We start from the raw sequence: 25,880 nt of genomic DNA, 5'->3' as shown, positions 1-25,880 counted from the left end.
GTTGTCAGTGTGATGTCTCTGCTCTTAACTATTTTATTGAGATTTGTCATTGCTCTTCTCCCAAGGATTAAGCATCTTCTGATTTCCTGACTGCAGTCAGCATCTGCAGTAATCTTCGCACCTAGAAATACAAAGTCTTTCACTGCTTCTACATTTTCTCCCTCTATTTGCCAGTTATCAATCAAGCTGGTTGCCATAATCTTGGTTTTTTTGAGGTTTAGCTGCAAGCCAGCTTTTGCACTTTCTTCTTTCACCTTCATCATAAGGCTCCTCAGTGCTTTAACACTTCCTAATGTTAAAATAATAGAAAGAAACAGAAACTCAGGCCTGTAACCAGCTTAACCATTTGAGGAGGGCACGTAAAAAATAGAGGGAAGCTTATCTGTTTTTTAAACGAATAACATTTAGGGGGAACAGAAAACAAAGGGGTTTGAAAGAAGTTCCCTCATTAATTTAACTGAAGTGTGGGGAACTTGGAAGACCCCCCCAGAGAAATGTCTATACAATGAAACACAGAATAGTGATATGTTTCCCTTGGCCATCTTGAAAATAAATGTGTGCAAGAATTCCACTCTCCAAGGAAAAGTTGATTGAAATTATCTCTTCCTTAAAAGACATTTCAAAAACAAATTCTCTTTCACTGAATTGAATGAGAACTGATTTTTTTTTCCTGCACAGCATTAGCTTTTTAAAACGGCAGTTGAAGCTATCTTAGAAGTAATTCAACTTGCTGCCTCACATGACAAAGCTGGATTGCTTACTCACAAGTTCTGCTGATTTCTTAACTCCAGTATTATATTATACAATGATTTAAGTTTAGGCCAGTGTTTCTCAACTACCGCAACTTTAAGACGTGCGGACTTCAGCTCCCAGAATTCCCCAGCCAGCATATGCAATCTTTTTGGACATTTATTGTTTTTGATTATTCATCACTAGTCTTGCTCCACCCATGGTTGTAAAAGGCTTGGATTATAAGAAATCTATCACTTTATATTGCTACATTATGCTTCTTCTCTTACTTTTTTTTTGATCACTAATATTTGTGATTGCAATTTTTGAATCCTAGTACAAATACTAGTTTGCATATTATGAGAAATTAGTGGCCAGTCATTAAAGTTAATTATTTTTAATAAAAATACTAAAAAAATAAAAAAAATAAAAAGATGGTTAATAGGCCATTTCTGAAACTGATTAGAAAGTGAGGCTTGCTAACTTAGTATCCTTTAAAAGGTTCTGTGATGGTTGCCTTAATTCCAATAAAACGCTCAGACTCAAAATGACAATTCAGGTTCTGAGTTTTAGAAAAGGGTGCAAACAGGTAAAAAGCTGAGAATGAGAAAAGCGCGCCTAAACTCAAACTAAATAGCATCTTTACAAACAGCAGTCCAGCCCCTCCCTCACATACAGTTCACCCCACATTCCCAGGTGCTCCTAACGAGCTCTGCTGCTCAACGGGCAAAGAGATCTTGACATTTCAGAGATAGTCTAAACACATTCCTTCTGGCACAGATCAACACGTTTTTAGTACAAGGCTCGCAGCAGCACCCTCCCATCCAGAACACGTATCAGCACCATGGCAAGCGAACCGTTACGAAGCAGAAACATCGAAACGGTGAACATGACAGGTTCTGCTATGGTTGTGAGCAAGATGGCTGATCCCTTCATATCCCAATGCTCAAACCCACAGAAAACCACTGTCCTGTGGTCTCCTTGTGAGGAGCATCCGTCCAGAACACATGTGAGCAATCTCCTGGTCTGCTCACCAGTTCCTTGGTCTTTGCTGTGCTCATCAGCCCCACTTTTGCAGAAATGTCTTCAGTTCACCATATCTCCCCCAGAAGTTGAACCTGATATGATTCCCATGAAGAAAAAAGGAAGAACACCACGTAGATTACCATGAGCTCTTCAGAGGAAAAACCTGGGAAAATAATTCCTTACACTCAAATGTCTTTATTAATTGAATATAGATCTGGTATTTAAGGATTCTAATCATTTTTTGTGTTGTAATATATATTTTAAAAGGCTATTAACGTCTCTCATCTTTGCTCCTGACATTTTTACCCCAAGAGGTGATGAAATGTTTAATGATTTGTGCCTGCATTTACTCAAGAGTAAATTTACACAAGTAGATTGCTTTTTGTCCCCATACAAAAAAGAAATCTCTGACAGGGGTCTAAATTGTGTAAGCTTTATTATCAATGCTGACTGTGTTTAAAGCAGCTGTTACTATCACTTCCAATGAAGAATAAATAACTCAGTTCTCTGATTTACTAACTGCTTCATATATTTCTGAATAAAGCCTTTTTTCCCCCTGCTTTCTCTTTTTCTCTGAGGGAGAAATGTCAACTGAATATTGCTAAGCACGGTTCCTCTCCTTGATGTCTTCTGAAGACAACTGTCTAGCAATATTTGTACTCTTTGAAAGGTGAAAACAATGCTGCATTCTTATCAGTTTATTGGGCCATGAGAATAAATAAAGTTGGTCAGCATGTCACAATGGTTTCTGGTCAAAGGCTGGTTTTGATTTTAGCAGCAATGCTTCACAAAGTTGGTAACCTTACATTTACTCAACACTGACAAACAGAACTTTGTGCAGAACTGAACATTACTTAAAGCAGTGTTTCTCAACCTCAGAATTCTGGATATTGCAGTCCACCCATCTTAAAATTGCTGAGATTGAGAAACGCTGACTTAGAGGCCTGTCAAACACTTCATGGTATTTTTTTTTAGCGTGGTTATGTGACTATAAGACACTAAGGACTTTCAAAGCATTTATATATGTGTGAGTGGGTATACCTAAATATACATTATTACATATAATATCCTGCTCTGTGTTACCCATTGTCTTTCTGTATATTACACAGAGGGAAAGAGAACACATATGAAAGGGGGAGGAAACAGAATCATTTTTCCATTATATATTTTTATTCTCTTCTCTCTTATCAAAGGTTGAGATCATTGAAATTGTTGAGACTGAGGTTATTTCAGAGTTATTTCACCCTCATTATTCTCTTCTGTTTTGTCTTTTCCTAACAGTACATGTATTGGAAAGGGGGAAAAAGGCCTTTCTAAACTTAGTGTGGATGCTATAGAAAATAAGCATCTCAGTTTTCAAGAGTTAACATCAGTAAGACTCAATTCAGTGTGTGTGTGTGTGTGTATATGTGTGTGTGTGTATGTATGTGTATGTATGTATGTATATGTATGTATGTGTATGTATGTGTGTGTGTGTGTGTATGTATGTGTGTGTGTGTATGTATGTGTGTGTATATGTATGTGTTTGTGTGTATGTATGTATGTGTATGTATGTATGTATATATATATATATATATATATATAAAACTTCTGTTTCCATTTATGTTGTTATTTAGTGGGTAAATTTTATAATTTTATTTGAAAAACTTACATGACTCCGAAATACCCCATTATGAAGATTTGTGCTCAGCATTTTTCTAATTCTCATTCCTCAAACATCTTTAACCCAGTAGTTTATGCGAGATACAAATTCACCTTTCCCCCCCTCAGCATTATTGCTGTATACCAGTTCAAGATAACATATGCTGATAGGAAGCATAGATGACACATTGAGCATGACATGCATTGCCCCTGAAAACCTACCTGTAAACCCAGCTTATATCTGAATCAAAAGAAGTGTCTCTCATACTTAATATAACACAATATTTTTACTGAAAGACATTAAGGATGCAATCCTATGGTCTCTGGGACAGTGGTTAGTAGGCCTGACACTGGGGAAAGGCAGCTGAGGGCTTGTCCCCCTACATTTTCTCTTTCCCCATTTTGTATGGGGTTCAATGAGAAATTAAGGGCAATGGAAAAGTCCACTTGAAAGTAGCCAATTATCTATTATGAGAGTTTTCTCTCTTGATCAGGGCTTCCAGAGATTTTTTTTTTAAACTAACATGTTCTGTGGCCTAAAAAAGTTTGAAAACTCTAGTCTAGACTAGTGTTTCTCAACTCTGGCAACTTAATGTTGGACTTCAACTCCCAGAATTCCCCAGCCAGCATGCTCATTCTTTCCCAGGAATTCTGGGTGTTGAATTCCACGCATCTTCAAGTTGCTAATACTGGGAAATGTTGGTCTAGACCACAGTGCTGGTATTCCCTGGATGTGTCCAAGTACTAAACAGGCTTGTTTAGACAAGTAAGCAAAGTGCTACCACCAGCTGAAACAGACCCATTGTACTATAGTATTTCAGATGGACTTCTTTTTTTCATGCATCTTCTGACCTATCACCCACAGCTGCTATTTATACATGATTTAAACCGGTCAGATAAGGTCTGCTTGGCTTATAGCTCTATGAAGCAGCTGATCAAATAGTTCATGCCACACACTGTAATTGCCTGCACAGTTCATACACATCAAGATCAATTAGATTTTAACTCCTGCCAAGGAACTATCAGGACTGAAGCAAGTTACACAATCTTTTTTTTCATATAGCTGTTTTCTGAGGCATGAGATCAAATTACTGGAGGTAATACTATGAATGTAATAGAATTCAACACTCCATTTTGCTCTCTTGCTCTGTCTTTTTTCATTGTTTTATAGTGGGATCTATATTCTCACCCTCCAGTAGAGACAATATGAATAATAATGAGTCAGAAAATACCTTAGGCCCTCTCAACCAACCAATCAACCACCTCATTTTTTCCAAACTAAATGAGCTCTTTGTTTCCCACTGAATGTACTTTTTAAGCTGAATATAATAAATGCATACATGGCAGAAACAATAGTGGCCACCGTCTCTATCCTGGAAAAGCCAAGGTTTTAACTGCTAGAGGAGTAGGCACACATTGTGCAAGCTTCTCACTTCAACGACTCCTATGTCTGATAATAGAAAAAGTATCAAGACCAGGTGAAGAGAAGGAGACATAAAAGGATACAATTAGTGAGCACATTCCATTTTGCCCTTTGTTATGAATACATATGTCAGAGCAATCAGAGGTTTATTCTGTGTGCAGTTCAGTTCAACATACATAAGATTAAGAGGGGCATCCAATGCTACAATTCCTATGTTACCCCCTCCCCCCAGCATGCATATGCATAGTATGATTTGTACATCTATGTAGATGTGCAAACTACGTATTTCCAGGAGCAACGAATCCTGGACCAATTTTGTAATTTTTGACGTTTGAAATTGTATTAAAAAATACATGCATTATCATCTGAAACTAAACTGTTGACTGATTCTATTGCAATTCATTGTTCCTGTTACTGATGAACTGATAGAGAAATTAATAATATAATAGAAAACAAAGTAAAATATTGACTTTAAAGAATGCTCATTAGAATATTCACTGGTTTATTCCCCCCCCCGCCCCTCCAAAAAATGTCTCTGATGAGAAATGATGAACACAGTTGTTTTTCTTTTTAAGCATTGATCTCTTCAATCATATGGACAAAAAATAGCAAACTTTCTTTCATTCTCTCTGTTCTTTTCTCATGATATTTGAGGTCCTTGGACTATTAGTTTCTGATCACAAAGCTGCTGTCACATTCCTGCCCCCTTTTTCTGCAACATTTTACTTGTAAATATTTAATAAAGACTGTACATCTTCCAAGAATTTAAAGAAACAATTTGGAAACTGAGAAATGGAATGTGAAACTGAGCAATTCTGGTGCCACCTATTAACAGAAATGTAGCTGACGATTGAACAGGAACAGAGATAAAGGTGCCTAATGCCAAGTCCAATATCTCACTAGCAGTTCAGTAATCTGATTATTTGTATTGTGTTTACAGCTCTAATGATCCCAATGCTATTAAATCCAAATCTCAGGCAGTGTAATGTAATCAATGGATATTGGGGCTATGAAAAATAAATCTAAGCTTAGGGGAATTGGCAAATAAAAAGGGCTGTCCTATTTGGTTCTCTTATTAGGCATCACATGCTTTTTAGTGTCTCTGCAAAGATAGTGCTTATGCTTTCAAGGAAGGATTTGACTCAGATGTTAAGGCAGCATGTGAGAGATACATAACCAGAGATATAACCAGGCCTGGTTTTGACCACAGAGGCAACTAGACTAAACTCCCAGTACATTTATCAGAAAAATCTTTGGTAAAATATGTTGATCCTGTAAGGTTGCTCTTAACAGGTCTGGGGAAACTGTGGATCACCACATACTAATGTACTTGGTAGGAAGATGAGTCTGCACCCAAATAATTATTTGTGTGATGGGGAAGGCATATTTACTGATAAGACAAACCCTTTGAAGACAAAGGGAGGAGTGGAAGGTGCAAACAGCTACAGTACAGCTTCTGCAGTAATGAATGGATGACTCTGAAGATTAGTTATTGTTTGTGAGCGGCTATTTGCCTGGTTAAGTAAACTGCTTTTGTAAAGCCCAGACATTACAAATAACATTTTTCCCCCATTCCTTCGCTGCCCAGGTACTTTTTTTGTTGTACCTCTTCTCCATCCAGTTTTGATCGTCCCCTTCTCTGCCCTTCCCTTCTTTCTACAGATTATAGAAAAAAAGTGTCCCGTCTCCATCCTTGCTTTTTGCTTTCTTCTCTTTTCCTGTTTCTTTTGGAAGGAGGGAAGGTAATATATACATATGTATTTGATGCGTTCTGTTTGGGACAGTCAGTTGTATAGGTAAGACAGAGATATACAGAGAGGAATCAATTAATTTTATACAAATGTGGTGTCTTATTTTGAAACAAGTTTAATTAATAGTTATTGATTTAATTAATATTAATTGTTTTGGCTCTGTCCCTTTTAGGAATATGGTCACACATACTCATCTAGTGAGATAGGGAAGAATGACTAGGATTAGTCAACTGGAGCTGGGTCCTGCATAGCATTTTATCTATATAGGCAAATAATTAGGCAATAATCTGAGTGCCATGAATAGCCAGTGGATGGCATCAAACAAGAGACTTTGATGCAATGACATCCTCTACAGGGACAGATTTGGTCTTGGAAGGGAGAGTTATTCTACCTCCCTTTCAGAATCCTGACAATAAAGAATTAAGTCTGGTGAGATTAAATGCTCTTCTGTGAGAAACAGAGTGAATGTTATATAAATACTAAGGAAAAGAGAAGGACCTGTTCCAAAGGGTAAAGATACAGTGATGAGAAATGCTCCTGTGCTTTTGGAATACTGTATGTTGCTGGACCTCTTGTAAAGCCCTCTCAGACCCTAGTGTTATCAAGAATTGAGTTAAAAATCCAGAATAGACCAAATATGAAGCTCTGTTTTTTTTCCCAAGAAGAACCAAGTTTGTTGACAAGGATTAACTGGGTTAAAAGTTTAGCCAGAAATTAATTTTAGCCAGCATTTCAGTTGGCAAATCCTCATGCAATCCTCTGTTGATATATAACCTAGCTCCAGCCTTAAGTCTGAAATGCAGCAAGGGACATGAAGCATTGTTAGACTACAAACAAATGTAGATGATGGATCCTAAGGAACAATGCCTCTTGTTTTAAACGATAACATTGTTTTAGACTACTCACCATTTTTGGACTGTTGCACATTTTACACTGTTTTGATTCTCTCTCTTTTGTCTTGAATTGTTAACTCATGACTTCTTTTTCAGAAAATCAGTTTATTGAGTCTTTGCATTCCAGTATCTTCTGTATTTGTTCTTTTTCTCAGTTGATGTTGGGGGTTTTTTTCCATTTAAAATAGGTGATAATTCTGTCCAGCATAAAGTTGGAAAACATACTGAGGCTTTCATGGGTACTGTCTGTTTAATCAGAAACATGTTCCTTGTGGCTTCAGTCCATGTAAATGCTTCATAATGAGTTGGGACACGGCATTTATAAGTTGCTCCTTATTCAGTTTCTGTGTCCTTGAGAAATAATGCTGTTCCATAATTAAAAATAAAAATGAAAGAAATGTACTAATTGAAATCATATGGATAGAGCAAAGTCATTAACTGGAATTTTCCAATTAAAGGGACAGTTGTGTGCATATTTGTATAATGAAACTTACTTCTGAGGAGCTTTGCAATAGCAATGGACACTGTAAGACAATGCTGTATATATTAAATACAGATAAAATGTCATTTCCAACTGATTTGGAAAAGTGTTGTCTCTGCAGAGCTAAACAAACATAATATCAAAGCAATCTCTGTATGGTATGCCATACTTGTGAGTGATAGGTAATCAATTACTTGGTGTAGAAATCAGATGAATCACTTATAATTTGAATGTATATTCTGGTCAATACTAAATCTGTGCAAAAATTCAATTTAGAGGTACAGTTTAAAAATTCAATTTAGAGGTACAGTTTAAGATCAAATTTCTGTATTAAAAGGGATAGTTAAATTGACTGATCAAATCAAATTAGGTAACTCTGAACTGGATTGTTTGGATGCTTCTATGCATGCACAAAATATTCAGATACATCCCAAAATATGCCTCTGCCCATGGACAAAGCAGCTTTTTCTAAATTGATTTGGAAAGCTAAGTTGCATCAACTAGATTCAACAAATCCATCTGAATGCTGAACTGAATTGGATCAATTTTCTAAACTGAACTGATGATTTCTTTAAAATTTAGCTTGATCTACGCAGGACTAGACAACCCAGTATTTTCATTCTATATACAACCATAGGAAACAACTTTTAAAATTTGCTTAAAGATATGGATTAAGATTTTATATTAGATCTGCTGTTACTTGGATTTCATTATATTTGTATTTATTGGTTATTGATATTATTTATGATTTTATTGAATTTTAAATTGAATTTTAAATTGTTTTTATTGTGAACTGCCCAGGGTCCCCCTTGTGGGGGAGATGGGCAGTGATAAAAATATGATTGATTAAATAAATAAATAAATAAATAAATAAAAGCTTGATTTGATAATTAAAACCTGATAAAGGTAGGTGTACCAGACCTGGGCTGCAAAAATTAGGATGGACATGAGATTAGCAGTAAAGAAATAAAGAACATTAGAACTCTTTGCTGTTATCTAGTGATTGTCCAGACTTTTGTAACACAGATCAGATAGCCCTAGACTAAGAATACCTATGATTTTTTTCATATTAAAGAATAAAGTCATTATGTTAAATTGTAAAATAGTACTGGTGATGTTGATACTAATGTCTTTTGATAAAATCTTTTACCTAGTGTACAGTGCTAGTATATTGTGGTTTTTTAAAGGCCTTGTAGAGATTATAAGGCTTTCCAGCAAACCTGAGTTACAGCTTAATGCCAATAAATAGATTTTGTGCTTTTTATATTTTGAGCTCCTTAGTTCTATAATGCCTCTATTTCATGATTGCTGTAGTTCTTCATTCATTTATTCAATCAATCAATCAATCAATCAATCAATTTATAGACTGCAATAATCAGAGTCAACTCCCAACTCCCATTGTTTACAGAAAATTAAAAACAGACACATGAAAAAACAACAAAAATAAAAACAAACAAACAAAAAACAGGAGTCACAAGAACAAGCCTGACACCAAACTCAGCAAGAACTGGGTTTCAAACCCCCTCTGAAAAAGTTCTGTCTTCATAACCTTATGAAGAATTAGAGAGTAGATGCTGACTGAACCACTGAGGGAGTAGTATTTCAGAAGGTGTGGTCAGCGCAGGAAAAAACTGCTTCTGGGCACCTGCCTAATATATGTGTGTGTGTGTGTGTTCATGCATCTATATTCCTATTCATGTCTAACTAAAAGTCCCATTAATTTCAGGGAGGTTTATTCCTAAATAAATGATTGTAGTATTGCAGTATTATTCTAACATAGGCTAAAGTGCCCAACAGTTTAATTCACAGACTTGCCTATGATTTAATAAGATCAAATGTCATTTCAGTTTTATATTTGTATGACATGTTCCATCTTTTGCACATGTTCAGAAGCTGGGTGAACAAATGAAGTAGAATGAAGGAAATGTCTTTATGAGCATATGTAAATATTTATTTCATGAAACAAATCCTCTATCAAACTCGTCAAAAAGGTTTTCTCTAGCCATATATGCACGCTGTCAATCAAAACTTAGATTTTACAACCAGATTTTATTTAATTATAGAACTGAGTCAAATTTGAGATTATTTATTTAACTTTTTTCCTATTTTACCTTTCCATCTATCATGTTTTATAATAATGTTATGGTTGAATGTAAGTTCTGATGGTATCAAATAAAAAATGAAATCCTTAGTCATGGTTGCTGACATTTTAGTCACATATTAATTTTAATACAGATTCCTAGAAGAATGGGGAACAAGCTCTGCAGCTCTGTAAAAGCCCTTGGATGTCAATCTCCTCTAATGTAACATCTTCCAAGGGGAAGCTATTTGAAAACAGGTTGTCATGGTTACTTATGAAAGCTTGGGGCATTGGCCTTATCCTCTATCTAAATGTTGCTGCAGTTCTTTTTTTAAAAATCCTTTTTCCTTTTCCTTTTTGGTACTTTAATTCTTGTTAAATTTGCTCTATTATCTATTTTCTCCTTTCATTAACACACACACACACACAAGTAGCAATCTGATGGAGTAATTAATACTAAGTAATCAGCTTAAGACCAAAACCAACAAATACTTTGATGTGAGTCATAGTGGTTCTTTTTTCAATGTTATATTCAACATTGTATGAACAAGACAAATAATTTTATGCTTGTAATATTGACATCCTAAATTGTAATTAATACTGATAGAATACCTTTTTTTCTCTTCTCTATTCTCAGTACTTTAAAATGTCTAAATAACTGAATGTTAATAACCTTTAATCATATTATATAAACATCACTGTATCGAAACAGTATAATGTACCAAGATATATAACAACATAATAAAAAATGTTACTGTACCCTTTGTGTAAATAAAATATATGCTTATCAATTCACATGATTAATTGTACTATTTATCTTGGAAAAATCAGAGTTAAAGCTACTAAGATGCCATAATGCATTCAGACATTTCATTCAGACATTCTGTTTTACTATGCTTTATGCTAGATTGACCATAAATAATCATTTCAAACAATTAAATAAGACCTTGTAACTGCTTTCTTATTTTGTTTTTCGTTTTGCCAGTAACCTCTGCCTATAACTGTGGTTTGGCAATTCAGAGATTATCCTGGACCAGGATTAGCAGAATTTATAGTTTGGGAATGCTTTATTCTTATCTGCATTTATAAATATATTTTTCTTCCTTCTTGGCAAAGTTCAAAGCATTTTTGTTAATAAAAATGAATAAAAAGAAATTGAAATTCAAAATGTCTGAAAGACACAACATTTTCTATCAGAATTCGAGTGCCTATGAAGTGCTTGTGGTAGAAGACCATTTTATATACTGTATATATATTTTCTTTTTCCTAGAATTAAATGCGATCTATTACTTTTTCCCATTAAAATATATGACACTTGGAAGTGCTTATGTTTGTTTATATATTGCTCACTATATTGTTGATTCCTCACTAAGCATGTTGTGGCAGGATCATTTCATGCCTCAGTTGCAGTTCAGATTATAAAGTGACATTTGAACCTTGCATGTCTAAATGAGGTATTTTTCTCAAATTAATAATACAAGGCAAAGGACATTTTCCTTGAACTTTGCCTTGGAACTGTGATTTTGTTCACATGGGTTTATTGATTCCATGCAATATAGAGTTGTCAATTCTTGCTGGATCCAAAATTCATGATTGGATTTTTATTGGAACCAACTAAAATGATACAAACAACAGCTTGTCTCAGATTTTTAAAGCTATGAGTTGTATTCATTGATGAAGAACAGTTCAATATCCTCTTGGAATAATAATCAGTCATTAAGTGTCTGTTCAATATGGAAATTCTTCTATTTAATCTTTCAATTATTGGATTATGACATGCATAAATAGGAGCTGCCATCTCTACTTCTATAAGGTTAGGTAACAGTGAGTTGGAAATTCAGCACATACCTATCTTAAGTAAGCTCTCTCTGTGTGCATGGTGTTTATAGCTCCATGCATCCAAGAGAGATAACAGGGATATGTAAGTTGATATATTCTGTGGAAGTTTGCTGATATTTCAGGATACACTACCTTGATTGAGAATTACCAGCTTAAATACTAGATGGTTTCCTATATTTAACTGTACTTCACAGTTAATTAGCTCTATTCATTAACTGAATAAAATATTAAAATTGTTAGTTATTTTAATATATCCATTGAATCCAAGTTTATTCCTTTAGCTCTTGGAACAATATCAAGTTTATAGAGTGTTCCAGAAGGGACAGTTCTTATATTACTAATCAAAATGCACTGAGGAAAAAAAAAGAATCAGAAAAAGAAGTGAAAAAATCTGGAAGGATGAAATTGTGAGAACCTGTTATAAAGCGTCATTATTAAAATAGGCAGCGACATAATAAAAGTCTCATCTGCTAAACCTCCAAGATTCTGCTATCAATTTCCGAAACCAGAATAAAATAGAATTCGGAAATACTTTCTAAGATTTTGGTCTTATGTTCTTAATTTAATGTTAAAGCGTATTTTTCACAATTCTTTTATTTCTTGCTTATTTATTGCAAAACTTAAATTGCTGTGAAAATATTTGTGGCAAAAGTGCAATGTAGCTTTTTGTCATTGTTATTTTGTTTAGGTCTGTCTGCAGCCAAGTTACTGTATGACTCAGGACTGGATGTTCTAGTCTTAGAAGCCCGAGACAGGGTTGGAGGCAGAACATACACAGTAAGGGTAAGTACCTTATATATGTATGTATGTATGTATGTATGTATAATTTTCCCCTATAAAATGTGAGAATGTAAGTTCCCCAGTATTTTGCTATTCAAACTGGTGCTTCATGTTGTGTGCCAATTGCACCTGCTCCTGGATCAGGAATGCCTGCTGACAGTCACTCATGCCTTACTAACTTTGTGACTGGATTTCTGTTAAATGCTCTATATGGGGCTGTCCGTGGTGACCACCTGGGGATTTTAGTTGGTCCAGGATACAGCAGCATGGGTAGTTATGGGTGTATCTTGGTATCCCTATGTAGCACCTCTAATTCATAAGCTGCACTGGTAACCAGTTCACTTCTTACCTATGAAGCCCTTCAAGGCACAGGGCCAGGCTACTTGCAGGACTCTCTATCCCTAATTATTTCTACGTGTTCAGTAAGACCTGTCAGGGTCAGTATGCTCAGGGGCCTGACATTTAGGCAATGTCACCTGGCTGAACCCTGGAGATGTGCTTTCTTTGTTGCTGTTCCTGCCCTATGGAACAACATACCCTTTGAGATCTACCTGGCCCCAACTCTGACTGCCTCTTGGAAGGCATTAAAGAACTGTTTTTACTCAGACATTAGGTCTGGAGAAATATGACCTGTGGAGTCCTTGGTGCTCTCTGAGCCTTGTTGTTGTCTTGCAGACGTTTCATTCAAAGAGTTCTTTGCACTGAAGATGTTGCCTAGTCTGGCAATGAAACGTCTGCAAGAAAACAATAAGGCTCAGAGAGCACCAAGGACTCCACAGTTCAACACTGAGCTACAAATATTTGCTTCGATTGAAATATGACCTGTTGGATGAGGGTTTTTTTCCAGCAATTTGTGTCTATATACAGTTAATTGAAATTATTCAACCCTCACTGCAAATCAGGTTGTCAAAATGTACAGACTTTCAGCTGTTTGCAGTGAACAAATCAAACAAAAGCAGTTGAAATAGTTCAACCCAACGAATGCTTCAAGTGGTGTCCCCAAAGTCAACTGAAAATGCAACTTATAGTGACTTCTCCAGTCTCAAAATTATTCAACCCCCTGAACAGTATCTGTCACAACAGCCCACATACAGTATGCAAAATAGGTGCTGTTTCAAGCATACCTGATGCAACTAATCAAGGGCTTCATTAGTTGCACCAGGTGTGCTTGAGCTGGAACACATGAAATACCTGAGGTGGCTAGGGGTTTGTTGAGTGTCACGTTAGACTGCATGTTAGAAATACAGTATGGCTAAGTCAAAAGAATAGTCCAAAAAGGTAAGAGAAGAGATCATCGCCCTTCACAAACAAGGAACAGGATACAGAAAGATGGTGAAGGCACTGAATGTTCCTAGAGACACCATTGGAAGCATAGTTCACAAGTTCAAAGTTAAAGGAACAGTGGTTACGCTACCTGGACGGGGCAGAAAAAGGAAGCTGTCAGTGGCTGCAACCAGATTTCTGAGAAGGCAGGTTGAGAGAAACCCTCGAGTGACTGCAAAAGACCTGCAGCAAGACATGGTGGCAACAGCCACTGAGGTTTCAGTGAGCACAGTAAGGCACGTACTAAACACAGAAGGTTCCCATGCCAGAACTCCAAGACGTACATGACTACTGACCCAAAAGCACAAGAAAAGTTGGCTCCAGTATGCTCAAAATCATATAAATAAGCCACAGAAGTTTTGAGATTCTGTTCTGTGGAGCAATGAAACAAAACTGTAACTTTTTGGCCCAATGGATCAGCGGTATGTCTGGAGGAAGAAGAATGAAGCATACGCTGAAAAGAACACTCTGCCTACAGTTAAGCATGGTGGTGGCTTGGTGATGCTCTGGGGCTGCTTTGCATCCTCTGGCACTGGAAACCTGCAGCGTGTGGACAGCAAGATGGATTCATTGAAGTATCAGGAAATCCTAGGAGAAAACGTCATGCCATCTGTAAGGAAGCTGAAGCTTGGGCGTCACTGGACCTTCCAACAGGACAATGATCCCAAGCATACCTCAAATTCCACTAAGGGTTTGATGCAGAAGAAGTCCTGGAAGATTCTACAGTGGCCAGCACAGTCACCTGACTTGAATCCCATAGAAAATCTCTGGTGGGATTTGAAGAAGGTGGTTGCAGCACGCACACCCAAGAATATTACTGAACTTTAGGCCATTGCTTATGAGGAATGGGCTAAGATTACTCAGGAATGCTGCCAGAAGCTGGTGTCTGGCTATGCATCTTGTTTGCAGCAGGTCATAACAGCAAAAGGCAACTAAGTACTGAAGATGTTTGCCATGAAGCGGTTGAATAATTTTGAGACAGGAGAAGTCATGATAAGTTGCATTTTCAGTTGACTTTGGGGACACCACTTGAAGCATTCATTGTGTTGAGCTATTTCAATGGCTTTTGTTTGATTTGTTCACTGCAAACAGCTGAAAGTCTGTACATTTTGACAATCAACCTGATTTGCTATGGGAGTTGAGTAATTTCAATTACAACTGTATGTCTGTTTAGTTTATGTCTTTTGTCTTTTTATCATGTAATCTTATGGATTTATTATTGTTTTTAATGAGGTATGCCACCCTTAATCATATGCTGAGCGGGTAGCTATATACACTGATTAAACAAACAAAGTAAATATTAAGCTTACCCAAGCATGAGCAGCTTCAGCAAAACTTGATCATGTTTCTTTGAGCCATGATCTGATCCTTGTTGAATATGCAGACTCCTTAAAAGATTATCTTTCTGGCCAGCAGGAAAAGACATTATAATTGTTATTAAAAGAATTATCAATATTGTAGGATGATAGATGCATTGACATGCATGTTCCCTCTCTTCCAATCATGTTAGAGGCACCCATTTACCAGTATACTATTTTATCTTTCTCAACCAGAATAAGCATGTCAAGTATGTTGACTTGGGAGGAGCATATGTGGGACCCACACAAAACCGTGTTTTACGGCTATCTAAGGAGTTAGGACTAGAGACCTACAAAGTGAATGAAATTGAGCATCTTATTCATCATGTCAAAGTAAGAGCAACCATTTCTTTTCCCCCTCCTCCTCCTCCTCCTTCTCCTCCTCCAGCTTTAATAATTTTTTGGGAATGATTTGTTAAATACTCAGATTAACTGGGCATGAAAGAATTCTGAAGGTTAATGAGCAACATCATTTGACTAGAAAATATGGTTGAACTGTTTTCTTCCATTTGTATTATTTCAGAAAGTCAGAATAGGCAGAATATTTCATTTAGCATAAAGACTGAAAGATAGACATGGCTGGGTGATATACAGCGCAGCTAGTTGGCAGAAATGTTTTGGTTATTCCTTTTTGGGTATCTTCTGTTAAATCTGTATAGAATTTGACCCCTGGCCATGAATGTTATTGTGTTAGTTAACCTAATTCTTCACCAACTCTCAGTCCAAACCATAGTGCATTTTTGTAAGTATAAAATGAGGGGAGGGAACCCCATATATGGATTGCCTTCAGGAAGATGAGTGAGCCATAAGTAGTTCACAACACGAGTTTTGTGGCCTCCAGACCAACTCTGTATCGCACACCAAAATGCATTGGCAAGAGTTATGTTTGGTAGTGAATTTTTCCATTTTTATTTCTCAAAAGGTAAGGAGCAAAATTTTTTGCAGCCTAGACATGGTATGGTGTGTATGTATGTATGTATGTATGTATGTGTTTGTATATATAATAAATAAAATAGTTGTATATTCTAATAAATAGTTGTATACTTTTCCATTCATTTAAGGATAATTTTAGATTATTATTTAAAAGTGCAGTTTCCTAGTAAAAGCAAAGTATTGGGAAAAAAATCCCACCTACTGGCTACACTGGGAAATTTTAATTTGTGGAATAATTACATCTCCAAACCAATCTCAGGATTTAGTACGTAATTATTTAATATAAGCCTCAGATTGATTGCCTGATTATACAAATTTAGTTTGTTTTCTTTGATAGGGGAAGGTTAGTAAAGATTAGACCATTTACCTTTATGTGTCCTAACAGCCAGGAAACACGCTGAGACAAGGAACTGGTCTCTAATGTTTATTGCTAGTACATAACAGGAATCCTAACAAACTGAAGAAGCGTGGGAAAACCCAGACATATAAACCCCGCAGGTTAAGGCGGTCCTGATCTGTGTCTCTTTGAATGGCTGACCAATTCCTCAGTGCTATGCATGCGCTTGACAGTCTGGATGGGAACCCCCTGCTCACCATCCTTACTCATGACATCATGTCAGAGAAAGGCAGAAATATTAAACTTTATTACACTGCATTGCATTTGGCAACATCTCATTAATTTTACAATAACTATAATGGTAGATGGTGATAATCAGTAAGTATCTCTCTGGCTTTTCTGATATTGCATAGGTCCCTTGAGATAAATTCATAAAACTAAGCTAAGATCTTGTGAATTAAAGAAACAGATTGAAAGTTGAAAGCTCCATTTCATCTTGGCCAAAGCACAGAAGTCCCTGCATAATTTAAACTTGGGCAAGCAATGTAGACACAATTCTTCAAACACCTTTCGTTGGTTCTATTATCTTCTTTTAACGCTTTCATGAAATTGCAGACATTAGCTAAGGGCAAGAGCCATAGAAACAGTATCATCAGGTAATATCAACATCTATACTTTTCTAATTTTTTTGGTGTTGAATTAAAGTAAGTGGACCAAATCTTAGACACTAGAATAATCTATACTGTAGTGTTGAAGTTTATCATGTCAGGCTGATAAACAATCACTTCAGTAAAGCCTTTTGTATAGGATAACTTTTGAGAGACCCTGTCTCTCAAGGACAATTATGATAAAAATCTCATGTTTATCCTCGGTCTTGTCAGGGCTTCATCCCAGGTACTGTGATTAAATTGCTCCCTTTCTGTTCTGAGTCGACATTTGTCTGTTTGCTGGCCTTGAAGGTTTTTGCCTATGTCTCTTTTCAAATTTGCTTTCCCTGGCATGAAGCCAGCTGTTAGAGGATCAAAGACAGCAGACAAGAATGGGTATAATTTCATACTAACTCCTATTTTTTCTTATCAATCCTTGAACCAATTAACTTCTCTGTATACCTTTTTCTTAAATGCTCATCATGAACCCAGTCTCTGCAGATTGTCCTGGAATTTGCATCTCACATTTCTCTTCAATTCCTTCCTTTAGGAATTTATTCTAATTCTGATTTTAAATTTAAAAATGGCTAATTTTACTTTTTCCCATATTTTCTAATTAAATTCATAAATACCAATATTGTTTTATTTTCATGCTGCAGCACTTCTTTTTGTGCTGAATGTATTGTTCTGTTTACTCTGATTTAGTAACCATCTAGAGAATTAACCTTTGTGTAATTCTAATTCCTCTGATATGTGTTTTGAATGGGGTCTGATTCTTCTATAATAAGCAATCTACTGTTTATAAGAACTTTGTGTATGGTCTTATCAGGCTTGACTTGACCTGACAGATATCAGATTTTCATTAAGCATTCATGGATCAATATCACAAGATTTTGTATATACGTATTATCTCTCTCTCTCTCTTACATCTATCTATCTATCTATCTATCTATCTATCTATCTATCTATCTATCTATCTATCTATCTATCTATCTATCTTGAACCCCATAGAATAAGATCTTGCTGTGAAGGTCCCCTGTGCAAGCACCAAGTCATGTCTGACTGAGTCTGACCTTTTGGGGGGACGCCGCTTTCACAAAGTTTTCTTGGCAGACTATAGCGGGTTGGTTTGCCAGTGCCTTCCCCAGTCATCACTTGCTACCTATGTCTAATGATTCCCAATAAGGATTACATACTGTGTCCTGGTTGGGTGCTGCCACTGTTTCCCCCTGCAAATACTATAGCCTTGCAAATATATGCAAATGCCCATGTGAGAGATAAGCCGAGAGCCAATAGTTCTCAGTGCAGAGATGTGTGCACTTATGCACTCAGTGCACTTACGTCAACACCGACAGCCAGTGTCAAGGCCATGAACCTCAGGGAAAAGAGTCTGTTGAAACATGGGACAGGCAAGAAAAAGAAAAAAGCAGTCGGTTTCAACTGTCATGGTATAAATGGGAAATGCTGTCTCATGCTGACAAAAGGTAATCGTGTGTTTGACGTGGCTTTAGTTTCATTGCAATAAAGATTCTTCCATGTCATGTGTCTAGGAGACTTTGACTTAGTTCAAGCCTATCAGCCAAGACAAGTCATGTAAAGTGGAGTTGGAGACTTATAGCCAGGTCATAGTCCAGGGAACCTGACAGCCTATCCATCTAACATCCCAGTGTCTATACCCCATAAAAACTACTTGATCAATCCTGGTTACACTTTAAAGTGCAATCTGAAGTTTTAGGAAACACAAAGCCTGGTCATTCTGAAAGTGCATATTGAATGAGAAACCTGAATCAGTTTTCTGTGCGCATCTAATCTAATTCCTTATTAGAATTGTTGAAATTATAGGCTTATAACACAGTGATCTTCATAGGATAAGTAATCAAGAGTTCTGTTTTATTAAGAGACCCAAAAGATATAGTGAGGTATACTTATATTCAAGCAAATGGAGGTATGATTCCTATTCAGAGTTCCCAACTGAACATGTGGCATGGAATTTAAAGAGAATAGAGAGCACTCCTGCTACCCACTTTTAAGACCTCATGTGCTTGTCGATATTTTGCACTGATATCTCACCTTTACTCTGGACACTTATGTAGCATACATGGGATATCCCATAGCCACAACCTATGAAGTAGGTTGGGCTGGAAGAACACGATTGGCTCCAACTAATCCAGTGAGCTCCATTGTTGAAAGAGGATTTGAATCTTGGTCTCTCCAATCTGAATCCAGTACTCTAATTCAGTGTTTCTCAGCCTCAGCAGCTTTAAGATATGGACTTCAACTCCCAGAATTCCCAAGCCAGCATGGTGGCTGGGGAACTCTGGGAGTTGGTCCACACATCTTAGTTGCTGAGGTTGAGAAACACTGCTCTAATTGCTCTGAGGACTCTGAAGAGAATAAATCACAGAGAATGGGATATGTGGTAGCCTGGGGATTTTCAAAATTTGAATGTATTTTGGCCCTTTCTCCTACTTTATCAAGAAAAAAAGAACAACAAAATAGGTAATATTACATATACTATATAGTAACATAGTAATGTTTTATTTATTTAGTTATGTGAGGAATGCATTTTTGAAAGCCAAAATTGTGCATAAACATAGGTTTCTTAGGTGATTGAGTCTTGTGAATTACAACTTTCAAGAAACTTTTATGTCTAGTTCATTTTCACCTCTGTTTTGTAATGGTTGATCTATTAAAATGTTATTTGCCAGTTTCTTCTTCATGAATAAAACATGGAAAGCTGTATATACATTCAGATTTAATTAGCAGTGGAATGAGTGAGTACTATATTGGCACCCAAGGCAATTTTATGTTTTTTCTTTTATGGAAGTAATTCAGTGATACATGTGTAAGCATTCTACACTGTCATTTATTCTGACTTGCTACACAATAAAAATAAAAGGTAGCTTGTTTGGTAAACTTGAAGGCCAGTGGAAAAGAGGAAGACCTTCAATGCGATGGACTGATACAATTATCGCAACAATGGATGCCAACATTGGAACAGTCAGCATATGGCGCAAGACCGAACAGCATTTCGTTCTGTTATACATAGGGTCCTTCAGCAAAGGATCGTTACCTTGTCGTGGTGCTGGAGCTTGAGCACCTCAATGATGCCATGAGCTAAACCGTGAAGGGCCACCCAAGACGGGAAGGTCATGACAGAGAGGTCAGACTAAATGCGATCCCTGGGGAAGGTAATGGCAACCCACCCCAGTATTCTTGCTGTGAAAACTAAATGGATCAGTACAACAGAGATATGTCGGTATACCATTGGAAGATGAGACCCCCAGGTCGGAAGATGGTCAAAATGCTACTGGGGAGGAACAGAGGATGAGTTCAACTAGCCCCAGACGTGATGACGCAGCTAGCTCAAAGCCGAAAGGACGGCTAGCGGCCGACGGTGCTGGTAGTGAATGGCGAATCCGATGTTCTAAGGATCAACACACCATTGGAACCTGGAATGTAAGATCTATGAGCCAGGGCAAATTGGATGTGGTTATTGGTGAGATGTCAAGATTAAAGATAGACATTTTGGGCATCAGTGAACTGAAATGGACTGGAATGGGCCACTTCACATCAAATGACCACCAGATCTACTACTGTGGACAAGAGGACCACAGAAGAAATGGAGTAGCCTTCATAATTAATAGTAAAGTGGCTAAAGCAGTGCTTGGATACAATCCAAAAAATGATAGAATGATCTCAATTTGAATTCAGGGCAAGCCATCTAACATCACAGTGATCCAAATATATGCCCCAACCACAGATGCTGAAGAAGCTGAAGTAGAGCAGTTCCATGAGGATCTGCAGCACCTACTGGACAACACGCCTAAAAGAGATGTTATTTTCATCACGGGAGGCTGGAATGCTAAGGTGGGCAGTCAAATGACACCTGGAATTACAGGTAAGCATGGCCTGGGAGAACAAAACGAAGCAGGACATAGGCTGATAGAATTTTGCCAAGACAACTCATTCTGCATAACAAACACTCTCTTCCAACAACCTAAGAGATGGCTTTATACATGGACTTCACCAGATGGACAACACTGAAATCAGATTGACTACATCCTTTGCAGCCAAAGGTGGCGGACATCTATACAGTCAGTAAAAACAAGACCTGGAGCTGACTGTAGTTCAGATCATGAACTTCTTCTTGCACAATTTAGGATCAGACTAAAGAGATTAGGGAAGACCCACAGATCAGCTAGATATGAGCTCACTAATACCCCTAAGAAATATGCAGTGGAGGTGAAGAATCGATTTAAGGGACTGGACTTAGTAAATAGGGTCCCGGAAGAACTATGGACAGAAGTTCGCAACATTGTTCAGGAGGTGGCAACAATATACATCCCAAAGAAAGAGAAAACCAAGAAGGCAAAGTGGCTGTCTGCTGAGACACTAGAAGTAGCCCAAGAAAGAAGGAAAGCAAAAGGCAACAGTGATAGGGGGAGATATGCCCAATTAAATGCAAAATTCCAAAGGTTAGCCAGAAGAGATAAGGAATTACTTTTAAACAAGCAACGCGTGGAAGTGGAAGAAGACAATAGAATAGGAAGGACAAGAGACCTCTTCCAGAAAATTAGAAACATCGGAGGTAAATTCCAGGCCAAAATGGGTATGATCAAAAACAAAGATGGCAAGGACCTAACAGAAGAAGAAGAGATCAAGAAAAGGTGGCAAGAATATACAGAAGACCTGTATAGGAAGGATAACAATATCGGGGATAGCTTTGACGGTCAGTGAGCTAGAGCCAGACATCCTGAAGAGTGAAGTTGAATGGGCCTTAAGAAGCATTGCTAATAACAAGGCAGCAGGAGACGACGGCATCCCAGCTGAACTGTTCAAAATCTTGCAAGATGATGCTGTCAAGGTAATGCATGCTATATGCCAGCAAATTTGGAAAACACAAGAATGGCCATCAGATTGGAAAAAATCAACTTATATCCCCATACCAAAAAAGGGAAACTCTAGAGAATGTTCGAACTATCAAACAGTGGCACTCATTTCACATGCCAGTAAGGTAATGCTCAAGATCCTGCAAGGTAGACTTCAGCAATTCATGGAGCGAGAATTGCCAGATATACAAGCTGGGTTTAGAAAAGGCAGAGGAACTAGGGACCAAATTGCCAATATCCGCTGGATAATGGAAAAAGCCAGGGAGTTTCAGAAAAACATCTATTTCTGTTTTATTGACTATTCTAAAGCCTTTGACTGTGTGGACCATAACAAATTGTGGCAAGTTCTTAGTGGTATGGGGATACCAAGTCATCTTGTATGCCTCCTGAAGAATCTGTATGACGACCAAGTAGCAACAGTAAGAACAGACCACGGAACAACGGACTGGTTTAATATTGGGAAAGGAGTACGGCAGGCCTGTATACTCTCACCCTACCTATTCAACTTGTACGCAGAACACATCATGCGACATGCTGGGCTTGAGGAATCCAAGGCTGGAGTTAAAATCGCTGGAGGAAACATTAACAATCTCGGATATGCAGATGATACCACTTTGATGGCTGAAAGCGAAGAGGAACTGAGGAGCCTTATGATGAAGGTGAAAGAAGAAAGTGCAAAAGCTGGCTTGCAGCTAAACCTCAAAAAAACCAAGATTATGGCAACCAGCTTGATTGATAACTGGCAAATAGAGGGAGAAAATGTAGAAGCAGTGAAAGACTTTGTATTTCTAGGTGCGAAGATTACTGCAGATGCTGACTGCAGTCAGGAAATCAGAAGATGCTTAATCCTTGGGAGAAGAGCAATGACAAATCTCAATAAAATAGTTAAGAGCAGAGACATCACACTGACAACAAAGGTCTGCATAGTTAAAGCAATGGTGTTCCCCGTAGTAACATATGGCTGCGAGAGCTGGACCATAAGGAAGGCTGAGCGAAGGAAGATAGATGCTTTTGAACTGTGGTGTTGGAGGAAAATTCTGAGTGTCCCTTGGACTGCAAGAAGATCAAACCAGTCCATCCTCCAGGAAATAAAGCCAGACTGCTCACTTGAGGGAATGATATTAAAGGCAAAACTGACATACTTTGGCCACATAATGAGAAGACAGGACACCCTGGAGAAGATGCTGATGCTAGGGAGAGTGGAAGGCAAAAGGAAGAGGGGCCAACCAAGGGCAAGGTGGGTGGATGATATTCTAGAGGTGACGGACTCGTCCCTGGGGGAGCTGGGGGTGTTGACGACCGACAGGAAGCTCTGGCGTGGGCTGGTCCATGAAGTCACGAAAAGTCAGAAGCCACTAAACGAATAAACAACAATACATAGGGTCGCCATGAGTTCTAAACGACTCGACGGCAACTAACAACGACAACAATCCCCAGACAAAGGTAGGGGTATAACAGCTTAAATAGATTTTAAATCACATCAAGAGATTGCTTCTGTTTTCCTTTTTGAGATTTTCTGTCAAACCTGTTCTATTTAAAGCAAAGATAAAATAGCAAGATGATCTAAGATGAATGTTTCCATTAGTTTAATTTTGCCTAGCTTAGCTAGCCAAGAAAAGATGTATAGTTGCCAAAAACCTTGTTTCTGATGTCCATGCATGGTTAATAACTGTTAGTGCTTTTTTTTCTTTCTCATCCGATTTAAAATTAGAGAAAGGTCCACCTCTGCCTTGCAACCCCAAATCCATAGAGATCTACAAAGCTGTAATCCAGCAGTCTGAGATCAAAGTTCTTGATTCCTTGGGAAATATTCTCCCTGGAAAAGTTGCTAATGTGAATAATGGATAAATCTGGTTGCTTAAGATAGATGTGATGTCTGCTCTGTTTAGTTTTCCCCCTCCCCCAGCCCTCCATCTTGTTAGAGACCAATCAAAAAGGTTGTGCAACCCTGTTTTAGAACAATTGTAATTTATTCTGGGACAGAGGAATTCCTAACTTCTAGGTCAGTTGGACCATTCGCATCTATTCTTCTCTTTTATTGACTCTTCACTGATCCATCACTGCTTTCAAATATCATCTCAGAAAGTCCACTAATTCACCTATTGGGAAGGTACATTAGAACTGCTTGTCATTGGCTCATCAACTGCACAACTTTGGACACTTTTGCCTACAAATGTACAAATCCCATGGAGAGAACTGCAGCAGCAGCAAGAGAGAGATAGGGAGAGGGAGGGGGAGGGGGGAGGGAGGGAAAGAGGCATATGAGATCAATATGAGCATGTGGGAAAAACTCCCAAGCTAGGCAAGTGATGTAGAACTATATACTAATTGGGCATGATAGGAACTTTAATCTAATACATCTGGAAGGCACCAAGTTAGAAAACGCTGTTATGCTCAACAGAACTGAGAAATCCAACTGAATCTGTGTCCTAATTCTCTTTTGGCAAGCTTTGTCTACCATGGCAAATCATGTCAGACCAGCCCAAGGATTTTTTTAACTGAAAATCATTCATTTTTTTTCTAAAGCTCTATTGCACTAGACTTAGTTTGCTATGGCTAAACCCAAAGATTTTTGCATTATTATGTACCGCTTTCTAAGTATGTTATTTCTTTAAATACAATTTCTTCAGTTATTATACATGCATGCCTCAGACTATTCCTTGTCTGGGTAAGCAGGATTATATTATGTGCAGAAAAGGAGTAGGAAATAGTAAATTACAGAAATTAAATACATGAAGATAAGTAATAGAAACAAAAATATAGCTATATTTAATTTACACTGATACCATTCACTATACCTCCTCATATCTCTACATCCTGCAAACCATGCTTGCTTCCACCACATCTGTATAATGACCCATACATTGCCTTTTGTTCTTTAAACTTCTCACCAATTTCTCTTTGAGGATCTTGTCAGCTCCATCTAGCTATCATTTTCTCGGTCTTCCTTTTCCTTCCAACCCATTCACTCTTCTTTCATATATTTGTTTTGCAACCATTCTGGTTACAAGACTAAACCATTTTAGCATACTTCTTTATATTGGTCACTCACTTTTGTATTCAATCCACATTGATTCTTGACCCATTCATTTTTTTTTTTGCCCTATATTTTCTTGTTTTACCACACAAACTTCTTAAGTAACTGATTCCCACTGCATTGAACTTACTTTCATGTTTCTCTTGACAGACCCAATTCTCAAATCCTGTTAATGTAGTAGGCAGGAACACACTCTTATACAGTTCCATGTTCACTTCTTTCAACATTCATTCCTTGCAACAGACCACATATGGCACACTATCATAGTACCAGCATTTGCATATCTTAAAATTTCTACATCCATTTTCCCATCTCTAGTAAACATTCTACCAAGTTACAGTTAGAGCTATTTGCTCTAATTATTTTCATTTATGTAGAACACTCACAATCATTCAGTCTGTTTTCTCTGTCATACACAACTTTTTCAGATCTATACCCCTTGCAGTATCATACAATAAATTTAATGTTGGGTTCTCAGCCAAAAGCAGAGCATCATCTGCATACTTGCATTTCATATCCCAACCAACACACCATTAATATAATCAGAAACATTCCTTATACATTTTTCCATAAATACTTTAAATAACCAAGGGGACATCACACATCTTTGTTTTAATCCCCGATGAATGTTGAAACATGCAGTAGCCAACTTTCAACTTCATATTCATGCAAAACATTCTATAACTCAAGCCTAGTCACCTTAGTACATG

The 25,880-nt window shown here is 37.4% G+C and overlaps 1 protein-coding gene across 1 annotated transcript in view; it reads left to right on the top strand.

Moving 5' to 3' along the window:
• The window catches only part of LOC134498893 (amine oxidase [flavin-containing] B-like), a 66,773-nt gene that overhangs the window by 6,840 nt on the left and 34,053 nt on the right, over window positions 1-25,880 (top strand). The window contains exons 2-3 of the mRNA XM_063305261.1: window positions 12,552-12,646; window positions 15,520-15,657. Of these exons, the coding sequence (XP_063161331.1) occupies window positions 12,552-12,646; window positions 15,520-15,657 (233 nt within the window). The remainder of the gene's footprint in view (window positions 1-12,551; window positions 12,647-15,519; window positions 15,658-25,880) is intronic.

The sequence above is a fragment of the Candoia aspera genome, chromosome 5 (genome assembly GCF_035149785.1).
Source record: "Candoia aspera isolate rCanAsp1 chromosome 5, rCanAsp1.hap2, whole genome shotgun sequence".
Classification (NCBI taxonomy): domain Eukaryota; kingdom Metazoa; phylum Chordata; class Lepidosauria; order Squamata; family Boidae; genus Candoia; species Candoia aspera.
The sequence above is the reverse complement of the archived record's forward strand: the minus strand, read 5'-3'. Positions and strand labels throughout refer to the sequence as shown.